We start from the raw sequence: 20,235 nt of genomic DNA, 5'->3' as shown, positions 1-20,235 counted from the left end.
CTTGAAATTTATCCTGTTTAAATACTATGTCAGTATATTATAACAAGACTTGAGGAATTTTAGAAACACAAAGTGATTTTAGCAACACAAAGTAATGATATTACTGCAAAATAAAAGGTTGACCATAAAAGTATGATTTATTAGAAAAAAAACAAGTTTGGTAATTTTATTCTTATTCAGCAATAGTTGCAGTATAAAAACCACTTTGTTGGATTTAATTTAGTTAATAACTGTCATTTAAGTCAAGGAAAATTAACTGGAATAGATACCTTTCCATGAAAGAACTGAGCTTTCTACTAGTTTTAGAAATGGAAAAGTGTTTCAGCTGGAGAACAAATTTAAAACAGTAATTTGGAGGAGATAAAATATTAAAAAAAATTAGTGAAGAATATGATTTAAAGATACCTTCTAGTTTTCTGATACGTGCAGCTCTAATATCGAGAAGATGGGTATACTGTTCCAGTTTTAACTCATAGTCTTTCTCTAGATTTTCCATCTTTCTTGTCATGGTTTCTACTTCAGTCTGAAAAACAATTGCATGTAAAAGGAACTTCTGAGGATTGTTTGTATGGATGTTGCACATGGCTTCTGGCTACAAGTTAAAATACAGTCAGATTTGAGGAAAGAACATTTAGAGTATGCAAAAATAGCAGCAGTTTTTCACTTATCAATACAACACATCAGTTCTAATGTCGGCAAAATCAAAAAACATCAATAGGAAAAACAGAGTAGCTTTTGTTTTAGGACAATATACCTAACAGTTTGTTTAATGATTTTGTTATTTTAAATGCTAATTAATTGAAAGAAAAGTCAAAATATAATCAGCACTACTCCAACAGTGGAAGTAGAAAGAAGACAGTGAAAGCAGAGTGGTATGGAAAAGGACGCTTACTTGATAAGCACATTTACTATCTTACCTGTGAAGACCTGGTAGGAACTCAGAGAGAAGGCACAGTCTGAGGGTTAAGGGGAGGATGAGCTAAAAGGCTACAATTTAGTCACTTGGATCTCATGCTTTTTAAACAATACCTTCAGCAACAGAAGATTTTGTGTTTGGTTCCCTATGCACAGATTGGCTTTGTTGCTGAATTTTCAAGTCTTAATTATTACAAGTGTCAGAGATACAAAGGTTAAAATGTTATTATCAAGTTATTTCCCACTGTGAGTAGAGTTTAGTACCTGGTAATCTTTGCTAATTTTGTGCTGCACAAGTAACAAATTCCTTGTCTTTTCCAGTTCTTGCACTGTTTCCACATGTGTTAACTGAAGATCCTGCATGGAGTGTTCTAAATCTTTATGGATATCTTTTTCCACTTTTTCCAAGAACAGAAGGTCCACATTCTTTTGCTGCTTTTGATCCTGGAGCACATTTGAAAAATTAATAGAAAATATTTTTGCAAAATATTTGTGTTTATCTGTGCATGGCTTAATGCAATACTGGCACATACTTTGGTACAACAGTAAGGCAGCAAGCAGAACTTTACAAACTTTAAGCACATGGTAACACAAAAATAGGAATGAGGTAGACTAGAATGTGTCAGGATTGTTTTCAACAATGTAATCTCAGGAACCAATTAAAATGTATCAGATATTCAGAAGCAATCATTCCTGTCTATCCAATGAAAATACAAACAGATATATTTGCCTTTCTCATAATTAATAATCCTGCCTCCATAAAGGTACAAACCCCAAATTATTATTCTCAAGTCTACACTTCTTCTGTTATTAATACTGGGGTGTTAGTTTTCATTGAGGTTTTTTGTACTTTTTTGGTTTTTTTTCCATTATCATTATATAATCATCATTATATTAAACACTTTCGCAAGAAAATAAAACATAAATTACCCAAACAGTGGAAATATTGCAAATTTATTTGTTCACTGATTTCTTCCTCTCACTCCACTTTTAATTTGTGCAAGAGAAAAAAGAATAGAGTATTTTCTGAGTATTTTTTGTTTTCTGTTTTAATAAACAAAGAGAAGTTCCTAAGCATTGCAATACCACATATTGGAACTTCCATGCTTATGGTAAAGTTGCATCAATTGTAGAATTAATAAAAAAAATTGGTTTTAGTAAACATTATAGGGATAACAAGATGCCATGGTAAGTAACTGAGAAAAACTACGTTTCTTTAAAATGGCTGTGAATCTGATTTAATTCACTTTAGTTGTTATAATTAATTATTTACATAAATTAAGATTTAATTCTGGCAATTTTTTCATTTTCCCTTCTGATTAACTGTAACTAAAAAATGACAAGAGCACACATTTGAGCTTGAGGCATTAACTACTGAAAGATGCTCAAATAATTCAGCCCTTGAAAATCTGAGGTGCGTAGAAAGCATATAATGGTCAGCCAAGGATTTAACAAAAGAAGAAAAAACCCAACAAAACCAACAAACCAACAAAAACACCTTGCACAAATAAGAAAATAAGATAATGCAAAATATGGAATTCTAGAATGGTTTGGGTTGAAAGGGATCCTAAATATCATCTAATTCCAGCCCTGCATTCTTTGTAAGGTACCTTTATATGGAAGAGGTTTGCATTGAATTCTGCCATACCAACATCACTTTCCTGAAACATAATGGAAAGGTGTTACCAGATGTGAATTCAAAGAAATACATTCAGAATAACAATATACATTCTCATTAGATATGATGTTTTGCTTGATAGCATGATTAAATAAACACTTATTTTTCTATGTTCTTTGACTTTCAAGAAGTATCTGCACTATGCCTAAAACAAAGAGGGGTTTCTTTTGTCATATTAAAAACAAAAATACAGTTCACCTTGGTTAAAAACTTCACTTGATTTTTCAGATCATCTAGTTGTTGTTTTTGTTCCAGGTAGCGTAACTGCAGGTCTTTGTTGTCTTGCATCAGCTTTTCCTTTTGGTCTTGATATACAAGAACAAAATATTATAGTTAATTAAACATAGGTAAGAAAATTACAAACTTGATTTTTTCATATTAATATATGCATGAAAATGTCATTGCAAAAAGCAGAAAGTAATGTATTTTGTATGGGGAAATCTTTGTGTCCTTGTTCTGGTTAGGACACGGTTAATTTTTGCGAGACGTCAACTTTTACTGACACAATCAATACTTCTCTATCAAGACAATCATAAAAAAATTGTACTTATTGTACTCTGTAGAACAGTACTATAAATAAGAACAAATGCAGCAATGCATGAGATTTTGTTAATATAAAATAAAAAGTATTTTAGACAGTGTATGTATAACTAAATAAATAGATACAGTGTATGAATTTACGAGATGAGTGACAAGAATCCTTGCTATAGGAATTGTTTCAACTTAGATTTTGTACTAGCTTATCTCAGGCTTTTAAAACCTGCATGAAACACTACTGTGAGTAAGCTTCAATGAACATGAACCAAACAGTTATTGTAATTTATGGCTGAGAATGTGGGAAATACTGGTAAGATGAGAAACACAACTATAAATGTCTAAGGGAAATGGGGCTGGTGGAAGGGTGATATAGCTTCTGAAAATACTATATTAAAAAAAAACCCAGAAAACATAGAGTGTTACTCTATTTCCTATCTAAATACTATTCTTTTAAGTATTACAAAGCACATTATGATGTTATGGCCATAAAAATACTTCTAAAACAACCAAATCAAATTATAGGGTCATTCTAAAAGGGAACTACAGAAGGAGGACATAGAAAATGTCAAGATCATGTTGGTCTCCTGTAGCATTAATAATTTTCAGGGCTTCACTTATTTTACCATCTTTCTTGGTCACGGGAAAGAAGTTTAGGAAAAAGATTCATATGCCAAACTACAAAGGGTAGACATTACATTATTTCTACACTAGTTCTAGGCAGTACGTTAAGACAAGCATTCATTTCAATTCTCATACTGAACTTCAAAGAGGAACGTGCAGCAAAGGCAGACACTCTGAAATATGTGACTGAAGAAAGTTGTACTGCCTACATTTTGTGAAAGACAGAGCTGTAATCAAATCCTATATACAGAGGCCTGGAAGGATATTAGAACATCTACTCAGCTGCAGCAAGTCAATTCAGTAGAAATCAGAAGTGTAGTACTCTGGTGTTTCAGTTTAGGAGTACAACAAGCTACCTGGGGAAGGGATGGTAAGTACCTGACACTTGAACATAATCCCCACAGGAAAGAAAGAAGATGGAACGCCAATTTTTTCTTAATCATGCTACAAGTAACAACTGTTAGTATGTCATAACTTCATAATAATGTAGCTTAAGGCATCTTTATTTTAGGGTCAATTAAGGCTAATTTTGCAAACACTTGCTGTGGTCAAACAAAATGTTTAAATATTCAATCTGGTATGTGAAGTCAGCAGAGCTACTGAGAATCTTAATGGTAAGCATGTGCTAAACTCAACCCATAATCATAAGAATTATTCACACATTGGCCCACTTCATTCCATTAAATTGTTCACAGAAATACATCTCTTAAAAATACACATTTGAAGAATCAACTCTAAACTAAATATCTTCACTTTCTGTCTGTGCTTGTATTTTGTAAACTTCATATTGTTACGGTAATCACTGTTGAGATAAAAAAGATTGAAAGGTAAGTATTCACTAAGAAATCCTACAGCATGAAGAAAACACATATGAAATAATCTGTTCATTAGATTAAACGAAAACTTTTATTTAATTAAATTAATTAAATTAAAAATTAAAAAATTGTTTAAAATGTACAATGCTGTAAATAAAAATTTAGAATATACTGAACTTATTAAAAAAATCTGAATAAAATTGAAAGACAAACGTTGCCTAGGGCCTATATAGGCTTCACATAGCTGTGTACAGTGAACAAAATAGAGGTTTATAATTTGAGAGAAACTGTCAGAGGGGTCTCTTTTCCATAAGAACTTTCAGTGTAGAGAAGAAATACTGAACAAAGAGTAAATATGAACCCAACAGATGAAGAATGAATTCAGCTGAAATTATATGAGCCTCATTCAGCCCATATTCTGTATTTGGTCATATTTTGCACTAAATAGATAGTCATAACAGGTGTATTTAGCAAATGTACACTTAAAATGCAGCTTTGAAAACACCAGCAACAGAGACTCCACTTTTCTGGGCAGTATATCTCAACTCCAACAGGGGTATAATCTCACACTTTGAGAAAATACTAGTTTTCTCAGAAATATACCTCTTTCTACTTTGATCTTGTCAAGGATTTCATTTTTGTCTGCTAAATCAGTTTTGATAGCCGTCTCTAGTTTAGCAATTTGAAGTTTCAGTTGCTGTTCCTTTGATTTCCATTGTTGTTCATGGGGTAGACTGAAGACACTGCAATAAAATATATGTTATATGAAAAACTTTTAGAAAACAGCTTCAGCAGAAAATAATCAAGAAAAAAAAACTTTTAGCAGCACAGAGATCACTGTCATTGTGGCTGAGGAATTATGTAAACATATGTTGGTCTGCTGCTCTTGAAACCCAGGAGGCTCTCTCAGGATGCAGTTAAAAAACATGAAAGCTTTGTGGGATGAGCAAAGGAGCTGGCCTTAATTTAGAGCTCTAAAGTTTAAAAAGTTGGTAGCATCCAACATTTGTGAGATTAGGAAAGGAACAGAGATACATATCTCAGAATAATCCACAATTGTAAACTTCAGCAAATGACTACAAAACCAGGTTTTTTTTTTGGTGTACAAACCCTCTTAATGTAGAGAATTGGGATCATCCACCTGATTTCTTTTAAATTTTCGAGACATGCAGAAACCTAAAGTCAGTTGCCTGGTCAAAGAAATGTTGACCACAAAGTGACAGCAGTTTTCTCATACTCTAAAACAACAATTCTGATGCTGATTAAGAAGCATATATAAAGTAATCTTGAAGAAATAAAAAAAAAGTAGGAAAAGAAATTAGAATAACTATTTTGCCTTTAACATTATTTGCTTGTAAATTGCCAATCTATTTGCAAAGACTGCATGGATACAGAATCAGAACTGCTGAAACCACAACAAAATGTATAACTCAGACTGAAATAAAAGTAATTATATTATATAATCTACAGTATAATTCCTTGCAGGTAAAAAGAAAAAGCAATGTAATGTGCTTTCTTGTAACTTAGACAGTGAGTACTATGCTCTTCATATTACTGTTGTTCAATTCGTGCATTCTTATTGACTGGAAAAATGTCCATCTTAAACGATAAACCAGTTTATTCACTTACATATTCTGTGAAAAATCATAAACTGTGGAAAAAGCTGCAAAATATTAAACTTTATATAGGTTCACTGTGAAGTGCTGGAAAAACTTAAGACAAAAATTCAAACACCCCTTTGTTAAAAAAAAACCCCAAGAAACAATCCTAAAACCCAAAATAAACCCAAATTAATATATATCTACCTAGAAGTATCCTTCTTTCAACAATAACTCTAATGAAAAGAATGAGAAATTCAACTGAGAACTTTTTTCATTTATGTTCAAAATAAAGTGACTCCTATTTATTTTTAATTATATATTTAAAAGTACTATCCTATTGCTTCAAGAGTATTAGAACAAGTTGGTCCATTTCAACAGGACAGATTAAATACAGGCAGAGTACCATGAAAGTTTCCATATGTGCTTAGATATGATAAACTGGAGCACAAACATATTTACATGTGTGCACAAACATGCAATAGGCACATTCCAGCACTTGGTGTATGAAGACCTATTCAACAGGACAGGAATCTAATTTTTCATATACAGAATCCATAACTTACCTGTTATGCAGCTTATCATAGTTTTCCTTCAAGAGTTCATTCTCTTTTTCTAGATCATTTATTCTTTCCTGTAACTAAAATGAAGAAGGAAGTTTTATTTGATGCACAGCATCAAATGGCATAAACAACATAAAACAAAAGGAAATTACATGAATGTATGAAGACACATAGTTAATAATTTGTAGGTATTTGTTCTTTTTATACAAAATCAGAATCACAGAACATTCTGTGTTGGAAGGGATACAAGGATCATCAAGTCCAGCTTTAAAGCGAATGGCCCATTTGAGGATGAAAACCACAGTCTTGGTAGTATTAGAACCCTGCTCTAATCAATAGAGCCAATCTCAGGGTACACATGCAAAATAAAATAAAAGTCTAAAAGTCTAAGTGTATTACTGACATGGTAAACAACACATCCTTGTTTTCAAAATATTCACTAAAGACATAACTTTAAAGCTATGATATACCAAGAACATACCTTCATGCATTGCAATAGTTAAAAGGCTTGGAGGAAGTACCTATGAGATAATCTTGGTAAACTTGGTTCATACAAAATACATTTAAAATAGGTAAACCAGGTGGTTAAACTAAATTTACTACGAAATGTAACAGAAAAACAAGTAAGATTGCAGACTCTTACTCCTCATGCATTGAAGAGAATGAGGAATAAACCACTTGATTTCTAGCCCTAAGTGTGGATGACATTAGTCTGAGAGCCTCTAGACAAAGAAACAGAAGTAACTGATTTGAACTGCTAAATCAGACATAACACTATAATGTACAAGAATTAAATCTGGTTGAAAGAATACTAAAAAACTATTATCAATAAATTAAGTATCATTTTCTTTCAGTTAACAAGCCACTTTTTCAGTATCAGAATTGATATGAAATCCTATGCTTTAACCTCAACTATTGTCCAAACACGGGTGCAGTGACTATGTGGCACAGGGATCAAGTGTGGTTGATATTCTACCAAATGCAAGCAGCAACCACTGTTTTTCTTTTTTTAATGGGATAAAAGTATATTTATCACCAGGTCAGTCTTCTAAATGTGTTTGAAACATCTATTCACATTTCCACAATTAAAAGGTCATTAACTCTTCTCTTATCTATATGTACTTCAAGCAGATTCAAGATCTCTTGAACACAGTCTCACCTCTTCTGTCCTTCTGTTTGAAATAGTCACCGACTGCAATTCTTTCTGAAGATTGAAGCACTTTAACCGCTCCTCTTTAAGCTGAACATTCAGTTCATCACCTTTTGCTAATAAAGCATCATGGTTGGTCTTCAAGTTCTTTAGGTTCTGTGAAAAGGAAGGAAGGAATATGGAAATCAGACCTAGTAGAATGTTCTCATACTGTCTATTTCCACAGGGGGCTCTCAAGGTGCTATTAGTAGATGTTCTCAATGGGATCAGCAGGACACATTCTTGAACCAAGTAACTGAAAGTAACTTCCACTTCCCAGTTAGAAAGGCCAGTACAAAGTGACCTGGTTGCCCTCATGAACATCAAATCTTCAGTTTACTCATGATGAAAATGACAAATAAATCTGTAAAGCAACTAAAAGATTTTGCAGTGGTTACAGTGGTTGGACATGCTAACCAAAAAGCACTGCAGCAGCAAGCAGAAATCAATGTTGTCCACAGCTCTCTTTTATATTTAATACACATATACACACACATACATATAAATCTTGATACTTATAGATACACATACACACAATTGTAGATATAGGAGTCTCTGACAACCCTCATGCATTCAGCTCTATTTCCAAGCTAGAAGAACTTTAATAAGGACTTCTGATTTCCTTTATATTTTCATTTACTTTGATGACACATTTAACCAATTTTAAAATTAAATGGAGGATGCTGATAGAGTTTCTATTTTCAGAATATTAGTTAATATTATACTGCCTAAAATCTTGTAGTTAAGCCTCATTCATTAAAAATTCACATGTAAATCACATTCAAACTACGATTTGAGATAAAATAGTTGAAAGCCCAGTCTCCTGTTTCATAAAATGACTGGATGATAATTTATGCCAAATACATACATGAATATAGTTAATGTTTAATGCTTTTAGACATAAAGAAGTTAGCTTCATTTTTTCCATACAATATTCCTACAAAGTAGTTAAATGGAGAAGCTAAATGTTAATCCTGTAAAAATTGTTTACGTTCACATGCAGTCTAAACAGATTGGAAATTAACAAAAAACCCATGAAAAATCAGTCACCAACTTGATCTTCAGCTTTTCATATTCATTTCTCAGGAAGACAAAAATCATGGTGAATACACAATGTTAGCATTGAAATAATAAATAAAAAGAAATAGTTATTTTATAGTTATAAATAGAGAGAATTCTAAATTCTAGAGTTAAACTCTCTCTATTTTAGATTTCTTAAAGAGAAAGAAGACAAAAAGCCATGTTAAACCTTTTCCTAGTTTGGCAGAGAAGATACAGGAGTTACACTGAAGAGGGGGAAGAAGGCAAAGCAAAACAAAACGCAGAAACAGAAAACATGGGCAAAAAAAGGAATCAAACAAAAATCTAATTACACAAGTGTTATTTAGCATGTTTACAATAAGCATACAGAAATTTAGAGTTTATAAGGATACTCAGTGCTTCCACTTCTTAATCCTGGATACTTAATAAGGCTCTATTGCAGATAGGATTCCTCCTTACAGGAAGTTTCACATTGCCAAGGTATTATCATACCACCTTTGTATGCATATGCAGTTTTCCATATACATACAGGAAAAAGCAGTATAATTAAAACCTTTAGATAATCTACCATGCAATTGCATGTTCTGGAGATATTTTCATAAAATTGCTCTTTTTATAAGGAAAATTATTACTTAAAGCAGTCCTCTAAAATAATTTCCATGAACATATGAGCAGAGGTTAAATCCTAACAGCAGAACAGCCAAACTGCTCAAACTTCAGCAAAGAGTAATAAAGTGGAGGGGGCTTGGTACTCTTTTTTGGTTAATCAGTACATCTAAATCAAAGTCCTCTCTTTAAATGATCAGGGATCTGCTTCCACAGCCAGACAACTCAGCTCATTCTTCATAATCTGCCTGGTATGACTATGCAGATGAAATCACTAAGACCTGCTAGACCCTGCTGAAGAAAAAGAGAGATGAAGACTAAAAATCCCTACTACATCTGGAGTAGTTTGAATGCAATGTAGGATTTGATTGATTTTTATGTACTCAGTATTGACTTTGAATCATGAACTATGTGTAATTTGTCTTCTGTTTAGCATTCTTATGCAATAAGATATAGGAATGCTACTGATCAAACTGCAATTACCTCTTCAAGCTGGAGAAATCTTCCTTCCATTGCCGAAAGAGCATTGCTTTTCTCAGCAAGCTGCTTACGGACCTTGATCATTTCCACATTGTCCTGAATGTTTAGCCTTCAAAATTAAAACCAAATGCTTCATAAACACATATTTCAAAGAAGATGTAGCATATAATAGCCAAATTAATTTGTTCTTCTATAGTTCACACTAGAGAGTTTAGGTAAATAAACATTTTACTGTTTGATGACACAGCAACTTCAATCAATATATGTACATCTTTGGTTTTTTTTCTGTCATATACAGTTTTATACAATAAACAATCCTATGCCTAAAGAGATTGTTTTCCCTCTCTCCCACCATCCAAAGCATTCAGTGCCAGTTGAACACCATTCTGTGAAGTTTCCACCTATCAAATACTGCAAAGAATGTGTGAGCTAGCAATTTAGACTGTAACATCTTAAGTCTGGTATTCACACAAGCTTCCAGTGTGTCATAATTACATGAAAATAATTTAATATCTATGCAGATAATCTTACAATTCTAAGATTAATTTGAGCCTGTACTGTACTGTGTATTAGAAACCCCATTATTTCTACAAGTATGAGAGGAGAAACCAGTTTGGGTTTTCATTAATATAAATAATGATAAAATCAGAATAGATTTTCAATATCTGAAAAGGCAATTTCTCTTCCAGTACTTGTCTACTTTAGACATGCTGGACAAATTATCACAATGCCATGCTGGAACAAGTGAAGGGGCTACAAAGCTTAAATATCTGCAAAATAGCTAAGTGAATAAAGCAATGTTGCTCTCTAATACCAAAACATGGTTAGAGACTTTCATTTATCTCAACATTTTCTGCAACAGCAGAGCCAGTATTTTTCTATTTGTAGACTCCAAATTATTGAATACTAGTGAACAATTAAATTATCCACTATGAAGCTACACCTAAAATTTGACAAGAATTAAAGTGAAGGAAAAATAGGTGATCAAAATTTTATGACTTGAATTTCAACTGAACCTGTATCAGTTGGAAAAGAATTCTCTAAAATGGTAATTATGAACTTTTTTTCTTATTTATGAAAAAAACATCATAACTTATTATTGTAGCTAGCTCCTGCTTAGAATTATCCATGCTATTTGGCAAAATATTTTATGGCTTGGTTTCACCAACCAGACAAAAATTAATAAGGCCTATATTTCTTTACAGAAGTAGTAACTTCCACACCTACCTACAAACATTATGATATAACTCTTCCTGACTTTATGGAAGATCTTAATTTTTCACCATACCTTTGGCTTGCTGTACCCTGCTCTTTCAGCCGTAGGGTGGATTCTTCAATTTCCTTTTCTTTCCTTCTTAGTTGACTCCCAAGAAACTCTCTGGCACGGTCTAGTTCTTCAATTTGGTTCTTTTGGGACTCAATGACTCTCTCCCTGCAAACACAAGCATCCTACATTCTAAAACCAGCTATATATTTTTAAAAAGGGAAAAAAAAGAGTACTCAAGTAAGCCAAACTTTTAAGTGTTCAGCAAAATCTGTATTTCCTAATAACATACGTCACAAGAGAGGCTTATGAGTTTAAATTGCTATGAAAGCGCAACACAAAATAAATGTTTCTGTGGACTGAATAATGCTTAGCAGGACCTCACTAAAACACTGTTGTTCATGGTTTCTTACACTCTGTATTAGAAGTATCCTCCTAATCCATTAGGATTAGATGGTTTCTCAAAAGTAAAACACCATTACTAGCTATCACAAAATTAGATATTCAATGGATGGAGCACTGAAAGCAATTTTAAAGCTTTTATTCTGAGATGTAAAAATCTAAACCCCCAAAAAATCAAAAAAGAAAATAAAATCAAAAGATGTGTTTTAAACAGTGAAATTTATACCAGTGGAATTTATCCAAAAAACGCAATAAAAAAATGTATAGGAATATTTCCATACAATTGTTTCTTATGATTCCAGTTAATCTTTGCATTTATAAAATTTCAAGCACAAAAAAATGATTGCACATTAATCCATGTATTTCTAAACTTAGCATGCCCATTAACTGGAAACTTAGCATTTACAGAGAATGTAGATGATAATCTGATTTAAGTAAATCACTGTGAAAATAAACAAACAGCTTTTAGAAAACCCAGGTTCTAAACACACAATTCAGAGAAGAAAAGTATTCTAATCAGACACCTCAATATCTTTAAATTAGATGCTAGCTACCTTTTTTATGTAACATCTCTCTATTCTCATGCTATCACTACATCAAGGATATTGTAAGGGTTTCCTAAGTGTCAATTTAATTTGAAACGTGGAGCTGAATTACAAACCACACTTCAAAATGCAAAAGTGAATCAGAATAATTTTACATAACTATCCCAATACTGTGCTTTTTGGACTCATCCATAAAATCTGTCTGCCTCTAGGAATGAAACTTAAATGCATCAGCAAAACACATCCACATAGTTACCACTTGCATGGTGGTGCACATTTTAGGACTTACATTGGTAAAAATTTTGCAGCTAAGGTTCTTTCTTCTTTTGTCAGCTTTGACCCATAACAAACAAGGCAGGCATTGCATCCTAGCAGAGAGTCTCATCACTGGAGACCAGTGTTAACTTTTTGCCAAATTCTTATGTACCTACATTTTGCATTCTAAATACCTGATTTCCTGTTTTCCTTAATATTCTGCATGGTTACCAGTGTTATAATTGTCAGAACCAACCATTTTATTTTCTGAACTGAAAACTTCTTAAAAGATACACTTTTTTTTTCTTCAAGAAAACTGTAAGTTCTAAGAACTATAATGACAAAAAAAGTAATATGAAAATCATACAAATTTCTGATTTCAGCCCTTGAATCCTCAAGCAGACTCTGTTCATATTTGGGGAGCACAGGGTCAGATGATCTCACTTCTAAACTTTGAAATCTCATTCCTGAATATGAAAAAAAAGGAGAAATTTTTAACTTGCTGAATGAGAAAGCTTTTAACAAACTAACTAACTTAATACAGTACAAACAATTGCAACTTCTATATAGATGTCATTAAAAGTATTTTTACATCAAAACCACATGGAAAGAAATAATCACAGTATGCACAACATAAGCTGATGTAAAATCTGAAGGATGGGCAATGCCGAACAGTGCTAAAGTAAACTGTTAAAAACATGTCCTGAAAGATTTTTAGAAGATTTTACTTTCAAAGACAGAGGACAGAGATGACGTCTTCAAAGAAGAAAAATATCAGTATTATTAGACAGGAACATGGACTTGTAATCACTTTTTCTCAGCAATTTCATTGCAAAATCCCAAGTGTCATTCACCCAGACATGCAATTGTTAGGACTGTATTTTAGTTGCAGTGCAGATAATTTCCTTGTGTTGTTTAGAAGCATCCTAAGACCATGGTGAAGAAGTGAGAAATTAATTAAGGAAGAAGTATTACTTAAGGAGCAAATGCAATGGTTTCTCCACATTTTTCTCCTACTCTTAGAAAGAAGAAATTAAAAAAGTTTTGAGGTGGGACCAAATACATTTCATTTCAAAGCCACAATTAAATTAAGGCAGCCATCCCTCAGTCCTCAGAATTGCATCACTTAGGTTCAAGGTACAATGATACCAGCAGTTCTCCAAAATGCCTGAAAAACTTACCTAATTTGCTGCATTAACTTGACCTATTTCGAATTTTGACCTTTATGCGTTATTTTAAGGTACTGGTAATTGCAATACACACATATATATGTGTGTGTGTGTGTGTGTGTATGCCTAGAATTTTTTTTTGTTTACTTTTGTTCAAATGGTATTTCTTAGATGATTGCACTCAATAAAGAAAGCAAGTATTTACAGAACATCCATACCTGATTAGCTTTCCATGGTATTTTTAAATCAGCTAAACAAAAAGCAGATACAGGAAGCTCTAATTATTATTTGTAGAGTTTTCTTATCTCTTAATACCTTACAGGCAGCTTATTATTATCCTTATTTTTTCCAGGCATTTTATCACTCAGTAATTGCTCCGCATATTTTCTGATCTGCACTAGAGATGTTTTGAAATTCAGAATCATGGTTTCAAGTGCAATCAAAGAGTCTGCTGTTTTAATAAAAGTGACTTATACCCTTCTTGGTGTGCTCTGGCATGCCAGCAGTCTCTCTCTCTTTTCTGAGACCAGTGTTGACACGAGCTTGAACGGAGCTGTAGAGACAAGGCCTGTGGCCTTGAATCTGGAGCTGCTGTTTAGTTGAAATGAGTTTGTGGCGGAGGCTCTCATTCTGTTTCTCAAGCTCACGAACTTTTTCTTGCAAATCCTCAATCATTTCTTCCAGCTCCAGAGCCTGACCCAGCCGCTTGGGTCCAGAGCCAGCCTGGTCACATTTTCTTTTATCATTAATGAGCCGTATTAACTTGGTGGTCGTTCTGGGGAAAATAATTAAAAAAAAAAAAATTATGCGAAAAGTCAACATAAAAAGTATTCTGTTGAAAAGAACATAACCACTGTGGATACGTCAGTGGAGAACGTCTGATAATAAATTTCAAGTTTTGATAAAACTATTGTTGCCTGTGACAAACTCCTTGAACTGATACCACTGAGCAGCAATCTGTTTTATAGCACTGACAAATAACAGTTTCCTAAGGCTTATCACTCAAGGTTAGTAAAGGAAAGACACATTTACATTGTATGCAATTTTACCTAAGTGGACTGTGAATACACCCAGTTGGTGTAAGTGGATGATGAGCAGTATTTCCTGCACACAGAAATATAGGACCTGCCATTTGAAATAACAAAACAATTCACATAATCTACAATCTTGTATTTGACAACAATCTGACAGAAAAGACGGAAATTATGTAATGCTGGTCAACTGGAAAGTGGCTCACTGAATACTGAGTCAAAAGAAAATAATGGTTTGGACTTTAAAGTACAAAATAGGCAATACTAAAGCATGAAATAGGCAATATTTTCAACTACCCTTTGAAGAATTCCTTAGCTCTTCACCAGAAACTGGCTTAGATGCAGAAAGACTTTGTTAAAAATTAGCACAATGCAAACAGTCACAGCATTGAGCCCTTCTGCAATACTGTAATACTACAAACAGTTCTTCACAGTCCAGATCAGTTTGCCACCACACTAAATCCTGGCAAAGATTAGCACACAAATCTTAAGACACTGAGTTTAATAATCAGCCTAAAGTTGCTTGTATATTTGTGGGTAAACTGGGTACTGTGCTCCCCATGCTATTTGGGACTTCTTCACTGAAGGTATCTATTATGCTTAATTATCTATTACGTTTAAGTTATCTCTTATGTTTCGAGGTGTCAGTGGCTGGGGACAGGGACAACACACACCCCGATGTCCATGTGGCAAAAGAGCGTGTTTATTCCTCAAGCCCCTCTTTATACAGGGGTCTGAAAAACCCAGACTGGATAGCTCATTGGCCTGATCTTTGGCACCCCAGTCTGGATAGCTCATTGGCCTGATCTTTGGCACCCCAGTCTGGATAGCTCATTGGCCTGATCTTTGGCACCCCAGTCTGGATAGCTCATTGGCCTGATCTTTGGCACCCCAGTCTGGATAGCACATTGGTCTGATCTTTGGCACCCCAGTCTGGATGGATAGCTCATTGGCCTGATCTTTGACACCCCAGTCTGGATAGCTCATTGGCCTGATCTTTGGCACCCCAGTCTGGATGGATAGCTCATTGGCCTGATCTTTGACACCACTCAGCTCCCAAACCAGTGACATGTCTGCAGCTCAGGATGGAATGTAATTGACTGAGGTTACTGTCAGTCAACTCAGGTGCCAGTTTTATGGAGCTGGCAGGATTTCTTATCTGTAGCCAAATTAATTACCCAGTAGAAGCCAGCTTATCTGTGACATAATGTGACAGTTATCTACTACACTGAATAAAGGAGTGATGATTATAAAGACAATTTAGTGCTAGTTCACCAATAAAAAGCTAGATGCTATTCAACTTCTTGAAAGACAGATTGGGACAAAAAAGGGGCAGAATCTCTCTGGACAAACCATTTTGATTCTAGAATGAAACGCCTGAAGAACCATTAGGCTTCTACAGCCTGCTCTCCAATTACCAGAACACTCCACCAGCACAGCTGGGAATCCAAGGTATCATCTCTGATGTAGCAGACAGCAGTGTACCCCTGTACAGGGAGATCTAATAGGGGTCCCTGTAAAAACCATCTCACATATTCAGAGACAACAGACTGTAGAATTCAATACAAAAATCATGTCCAGTGGGTGATTTTTGCTACTGCATTAAAACGTGCTCTGAGAGAAATCAGCATGATTTTTAATTTATTCATGATGCTTTAAGGGGATAAAGATAACCCATACCTTTTAATTTTCTTCTCTTGCTTATTGGCATACTGTTTGAGTAGGATGTGGTCATCACGCAGACGAATAAATCTGTCTTCCAGTTCCTCCCGACTGATTTTTGATATGACTTGTCGAGCTTTTACATTCTGTATAGATGATGATTCTACCCAAACCAAGGCAATTTTAAATTACCTTCAATACATTAAACAACACATAATTCAAAGTCTAACTCACTTTGAAATTCTGAAAAAAAATTAACAAAAATTTTCAAGTAATATGATATTTTACACTTGTTTCAGTCTACTGATTAATTTCCTCAGACTTATTGGCAGGCTAATCACTTCCTTTTTCCTTTCTCTAAGAGACTAAAAAGAATGTAGTTCAAATGATGCAGCAAACTGATTACCTACCAGGCAATGCAAAGATAACAATTTAGCAAGCAACCAGGAATGGTGAAACATACTAATCAAAAGATTGGATGAACATTACCATTGAGATGTTTTCTCATCTGTTTCAAAGTGAACATAATCTCTTGATGCTTGAAAGAATTAACTCACAGTTATGAAAATTACTAAGAAGACTAAGACCAGCAGTTCCATTCTAATAGCAGCTGAGTAACATATAAGAACTGCACAGCACTTTTGGTTCCCATTTTCTTAAATGGATCTGACCTTGTCCTCAGTTCAGCAAAAAAGCATCCTTTCTTTCTGGAAGGATGAATGTTATAGCTTGATGAGCTTTCCAGTTTCTAGTATCTCACAGCAATTACTCTTTTACAACAACCTACTTGAACATAGAATGAGTCACTCTACCTTTCAAAATTTAACCCAGATTTTGAACTTCATTTTGTGAATGAAGCTAAGGAAGACACTGATTGAAGTCTGCAATTTCAGGAAAGAGCATACAATAAAGCACCTTAGAATTACAAGGTACAAACCTTGTAATTCTTCAATTCCAGCTGGAGTAAGGACTGTATCTCTCACAGCCAGGTTCCCCACAGTTTCATCAGCTGAAACAGGCATGGCTTACCTAGGAACAACAAAATTCAAATGCTTCTCTATCTGCAATTTAAACTGTGAGACTAGAATGGACTACAAAACATCAAATAAAATGATGGCAAAAGTAATGACAGATTCACTGGAATGACCAACCCGTGTATTACTGTAAATGCTCCTATCTCAACTGAATTCCTCAGAGGAAATCAAAACCTTCAGGCTTAACGTTATACCATTTTTAATCCATGCACAAAATATGGTTTATTTGGTTATGCAGTAGCTAGCTCCAATTGTATTTAATGCTTGCAGAATGTATGAGCTTTTAAAGCTCTAGTTCTAGATTCTCTTCAGAAATCTTTGGGCTAAGGCCATATTTCCAGGTGGATGTGGGAGGAGGACCTGATGGGGTTTCTTCTGTGTTTTTGGGGTTTTTTGGTGGTTTGTTTTGTTTTGTGGTTTCATTTATTTGTTTTTGTTTTGTGGGGTTTTTAAAAGTTGTTTATTCATTTTAAATCAGGTCAAAGCTTAAGGCATCAACTGGTAGGTGAGGAATGCCATCCTTCACATTCTGAATGGGACCCTAAAATGAGGTGCTGGGGGTTATGGAGTCATTTCAGTGCTACCTGCCAATCTCTTAGTCTTCTTTCAATCACTGTCCTAAGAGAAATTACTTTTTAAAATAGACACATTTCTATGAGTGATATTCATAAATCCGAACACATTTGTTTTTTGGGGCAAGGGAAAGTTCAGCTACATGACAAAGTGAGATTAAGAAAGTATTAATTAATCACTGTAATATATGAAAATACTGCTGTTTCTTTCTTGTCTTCCAATGCAGAAAATTAAATGTTGGGTAGAGAATTAAGGAATGCTGAAGCAACGTGAAAAGGAGGCACATGAAGTCCTTAGGATGGTCTTTCCCCCCACACTGTTACACCTCTCAGATGATACAAATCCTTAGTGAATCCAAAAATATCTAGGAATCCACTGGCATATTAACAGTGATGTTAAAAAGACTTGCATCGGAAGACAGAAGTGACATAGTATAATCCACAGACATTCCATGAAATATCTCTTCATTTTATCATCAAAACTACTGCCTAAGTGATGCCCTTCTTCTACCAGCAAAGCCCTCTATCATAAACTAGTCTCCATATGGCTTTGTCCTAAAGGAACAAAGAGGATTAATGGAAGTTCCGTTTCCAACAAGTCAGTCTTGCTTTCAATCTTTTTCATCACTGAAATTTAGAATAAAATAGCAATTAATACCTGGACAGATCCAGATGCTATGCTGAACCATATAAATTTTAATGAGATTTTATTTCCAAGAAAAGTTACCATACAGTCACTTCAGCACTTTTGTTAATCAAAAATAAGTGAAAAGAACTTCACATACAAAGAGAGGAAAAATTTCCATATCTCTAGAATTAGCCTATAAGAACTTCCAGTTAGATATAAGCAAGAATTTTATTGTTACTGGAGTTCAAGTAACTTTAACTTATATACTGCAGTATTTAATGTTTCTATCACCATCTGACAAATTCCAAAACACTGCATATGACTTTGCTGAGTTATACGAGACCAGCCTGTAATGAGAAAAATACGTAAAACTAGAGAATCAAACCTCATACTTTAGATCCAAATTTTTATATAGCTCACAGAAGCAAACTGTTGCACCAGCATTGTTCCAAAGTAGCAGAACTAAAGACTGATTACCTAAATCAGTAAATTACTCACCCAGTAGGGGTAGGAAGCACTTCTAGAGAAGGGGGTTCTAGGGAAATCTTAAAAATTACGATATTTAATTGTTTCAATGTGGATTTAGAACTTCATGAGCCTTGTACGCGGCCAGAATGATGCTTTCCTTGCTATTTTCCCATACTCGGGCAGGGGAACACACCTCCCGCTTGAACCCAGCGGCCAATTTGCGCTCTTTAGGTACAAAATAGATACTGCGACCGAAAGGGCCCCTCGGGCTGCTCTGAATGTAACGGTGAGGCACCGCCTTTCCCACCGGCATCGAGCTCATTGGTCTGCATGTGCCAGCGGCCTCACGGGCTGACATTATCTCTTCAGGAGCTCCGCCGCAGGCCGGCCCCCCGGCCGGGCACAGCCCGCTGCAGCCAGCGGTGCCGCAGCCCCCTCAGCAGCTCCGGCGGCCGTTCCCTCAGGAGGAGCCGTGGCCACAGGAGGAGCCGCCGCTCCCACTCACCGCCCCGCCGGCCCGGTTCGATCCCCGGTACAACACCACCACCTCCGCCGCGGGACAAACGGCTCCATCCGCTTCCGCCGCCGCGCGCCCCGCTGCCTGCTGGGAGTTGTAGTTCCGGGAGCTGGAGGTGCTGCTTCAAATGTGCGGCACGTAGACGTTTTCTTGATGGCTGTTGTAGCTGTTATAAATGGAAATTGATCCAGCCAAATTAAAAATACAAATAAAAGGATTTCATTTTGCAATCAGATTCTATCTAGCCAGCCACAAGGAAAAGAACAGTGCCGAGCCCGGGGTCGGCGCTGGGTATGCAACAGAGAAAGCCTCAGCAGAGGTTTTCCTCTGTGCCCACACCACCATTCTGGTACAAGTGGTTTTTACAGGGAAAATTTTGCCTGAGGCCAGGATTTCGGCAAACAGTCCTTCCTTCTATTCAGAGTCCCATAGTTCGATGAGATTTCTATTCTTGGCGATGAGGTAGAACAATTCGATGTCCAGAGTTGTTAAATTTACGGGAGCCCTGCATTCACATGGATCTATCCGGAGGATTTCCATGATATCCATCACGGGTCGTTCACGCGATGATCAGCACCTGGGTATCCCCTATTGCTTCAGATATGCCCATCTCCAGAGAGTCACATACTTTTAAGTGTAAATCGG

General features: G+C 35.2%; 1 protein-coding gene across 4 annotated transcripts in view; it reads right to left on the bottom strand.

Moving 5' to 3' along the window:
• Positions 1-19,696, bottom strand: part of RPGRIP1L (RPGRIP1 like) — a 35,469-nt gene extending 15,773 nt beyond the window's left edge. For 3 of the 4 annotated variants that reach the window (XR_012056030.1, XR_012056031.1, XM_012573169.5), the window contains exons 1-14: positions 19,579-19,696; positions 17,309-17,400; positions 16,390-16,534; positions 14,155-14,453; positions 12,877-12,976; positions 11,332-11,475; positions 10,047-10,152; positions 7,887-8,033; positions 6,731-6,804; positions 5,170-5,309; positions 2,792-2,898; positions 2,526-2,576; positions 1,180-1,359; positions 406-523 (exon numbers count right to left, since the gene is read on the bottom strand). Coding sequence is in view for 2 of the 4 variants with exons in the window: in XM_012573169.5 (XP_012428623.5) it covers positions 406-523; positions 1,180-1,359; positions 2,526-2,576; positions 2,792-2,898; positions 5,170-5,309; positions 6,731-6,804; positions 7,887-8,033; positions 10,047-10,152; positions 11,332-11,475; positions 12,877-12,976; positions 14,155-14,453; positions 16,390-16,534; positions 17,309-17,393 (1,696 nt within the window). In the remaining 2 variants the exon portion in view is untranslated. Of the gene's footprint in view, positions 1-405; positions 524-1,179; positions 1,360-2,525; positions 2,577-2,791; positions 2,899-5,169; positions 5,310-6,730; positions 6,805-7,886; positions 8,034-10,046; positions 10,153-11,331; positions 11,476-12,876; positions 12,977-14,154; positions 14,454-16,389; positions 16,535-17,308; positions 17,401-19,103 lie in introns of all 4 variants that reach the window. The other variant, XM_030272704.4, reaches the window with a different exon arrangement.
• Positions 19,697-20,235: the final 539 nt, after the last annotated feature.

This window comes from Taeniopygia guttata, chromosome 4A, assembly GCF_048771995.1.
Source record: "Taeniopygia guttata chromosome 4A, bTaeGut7.mat, whole genome shotgun sequence".
NCBI classification, from domain to species: Eukaryota; Metazoa; Chordata; class Aves; order Passeriformes; family Estrildidae; genus Taeniopygia; species Taeniopygia guttata.
This window is presented reverse-complemented; position numbering and strand designations above follow the sequence as displayed.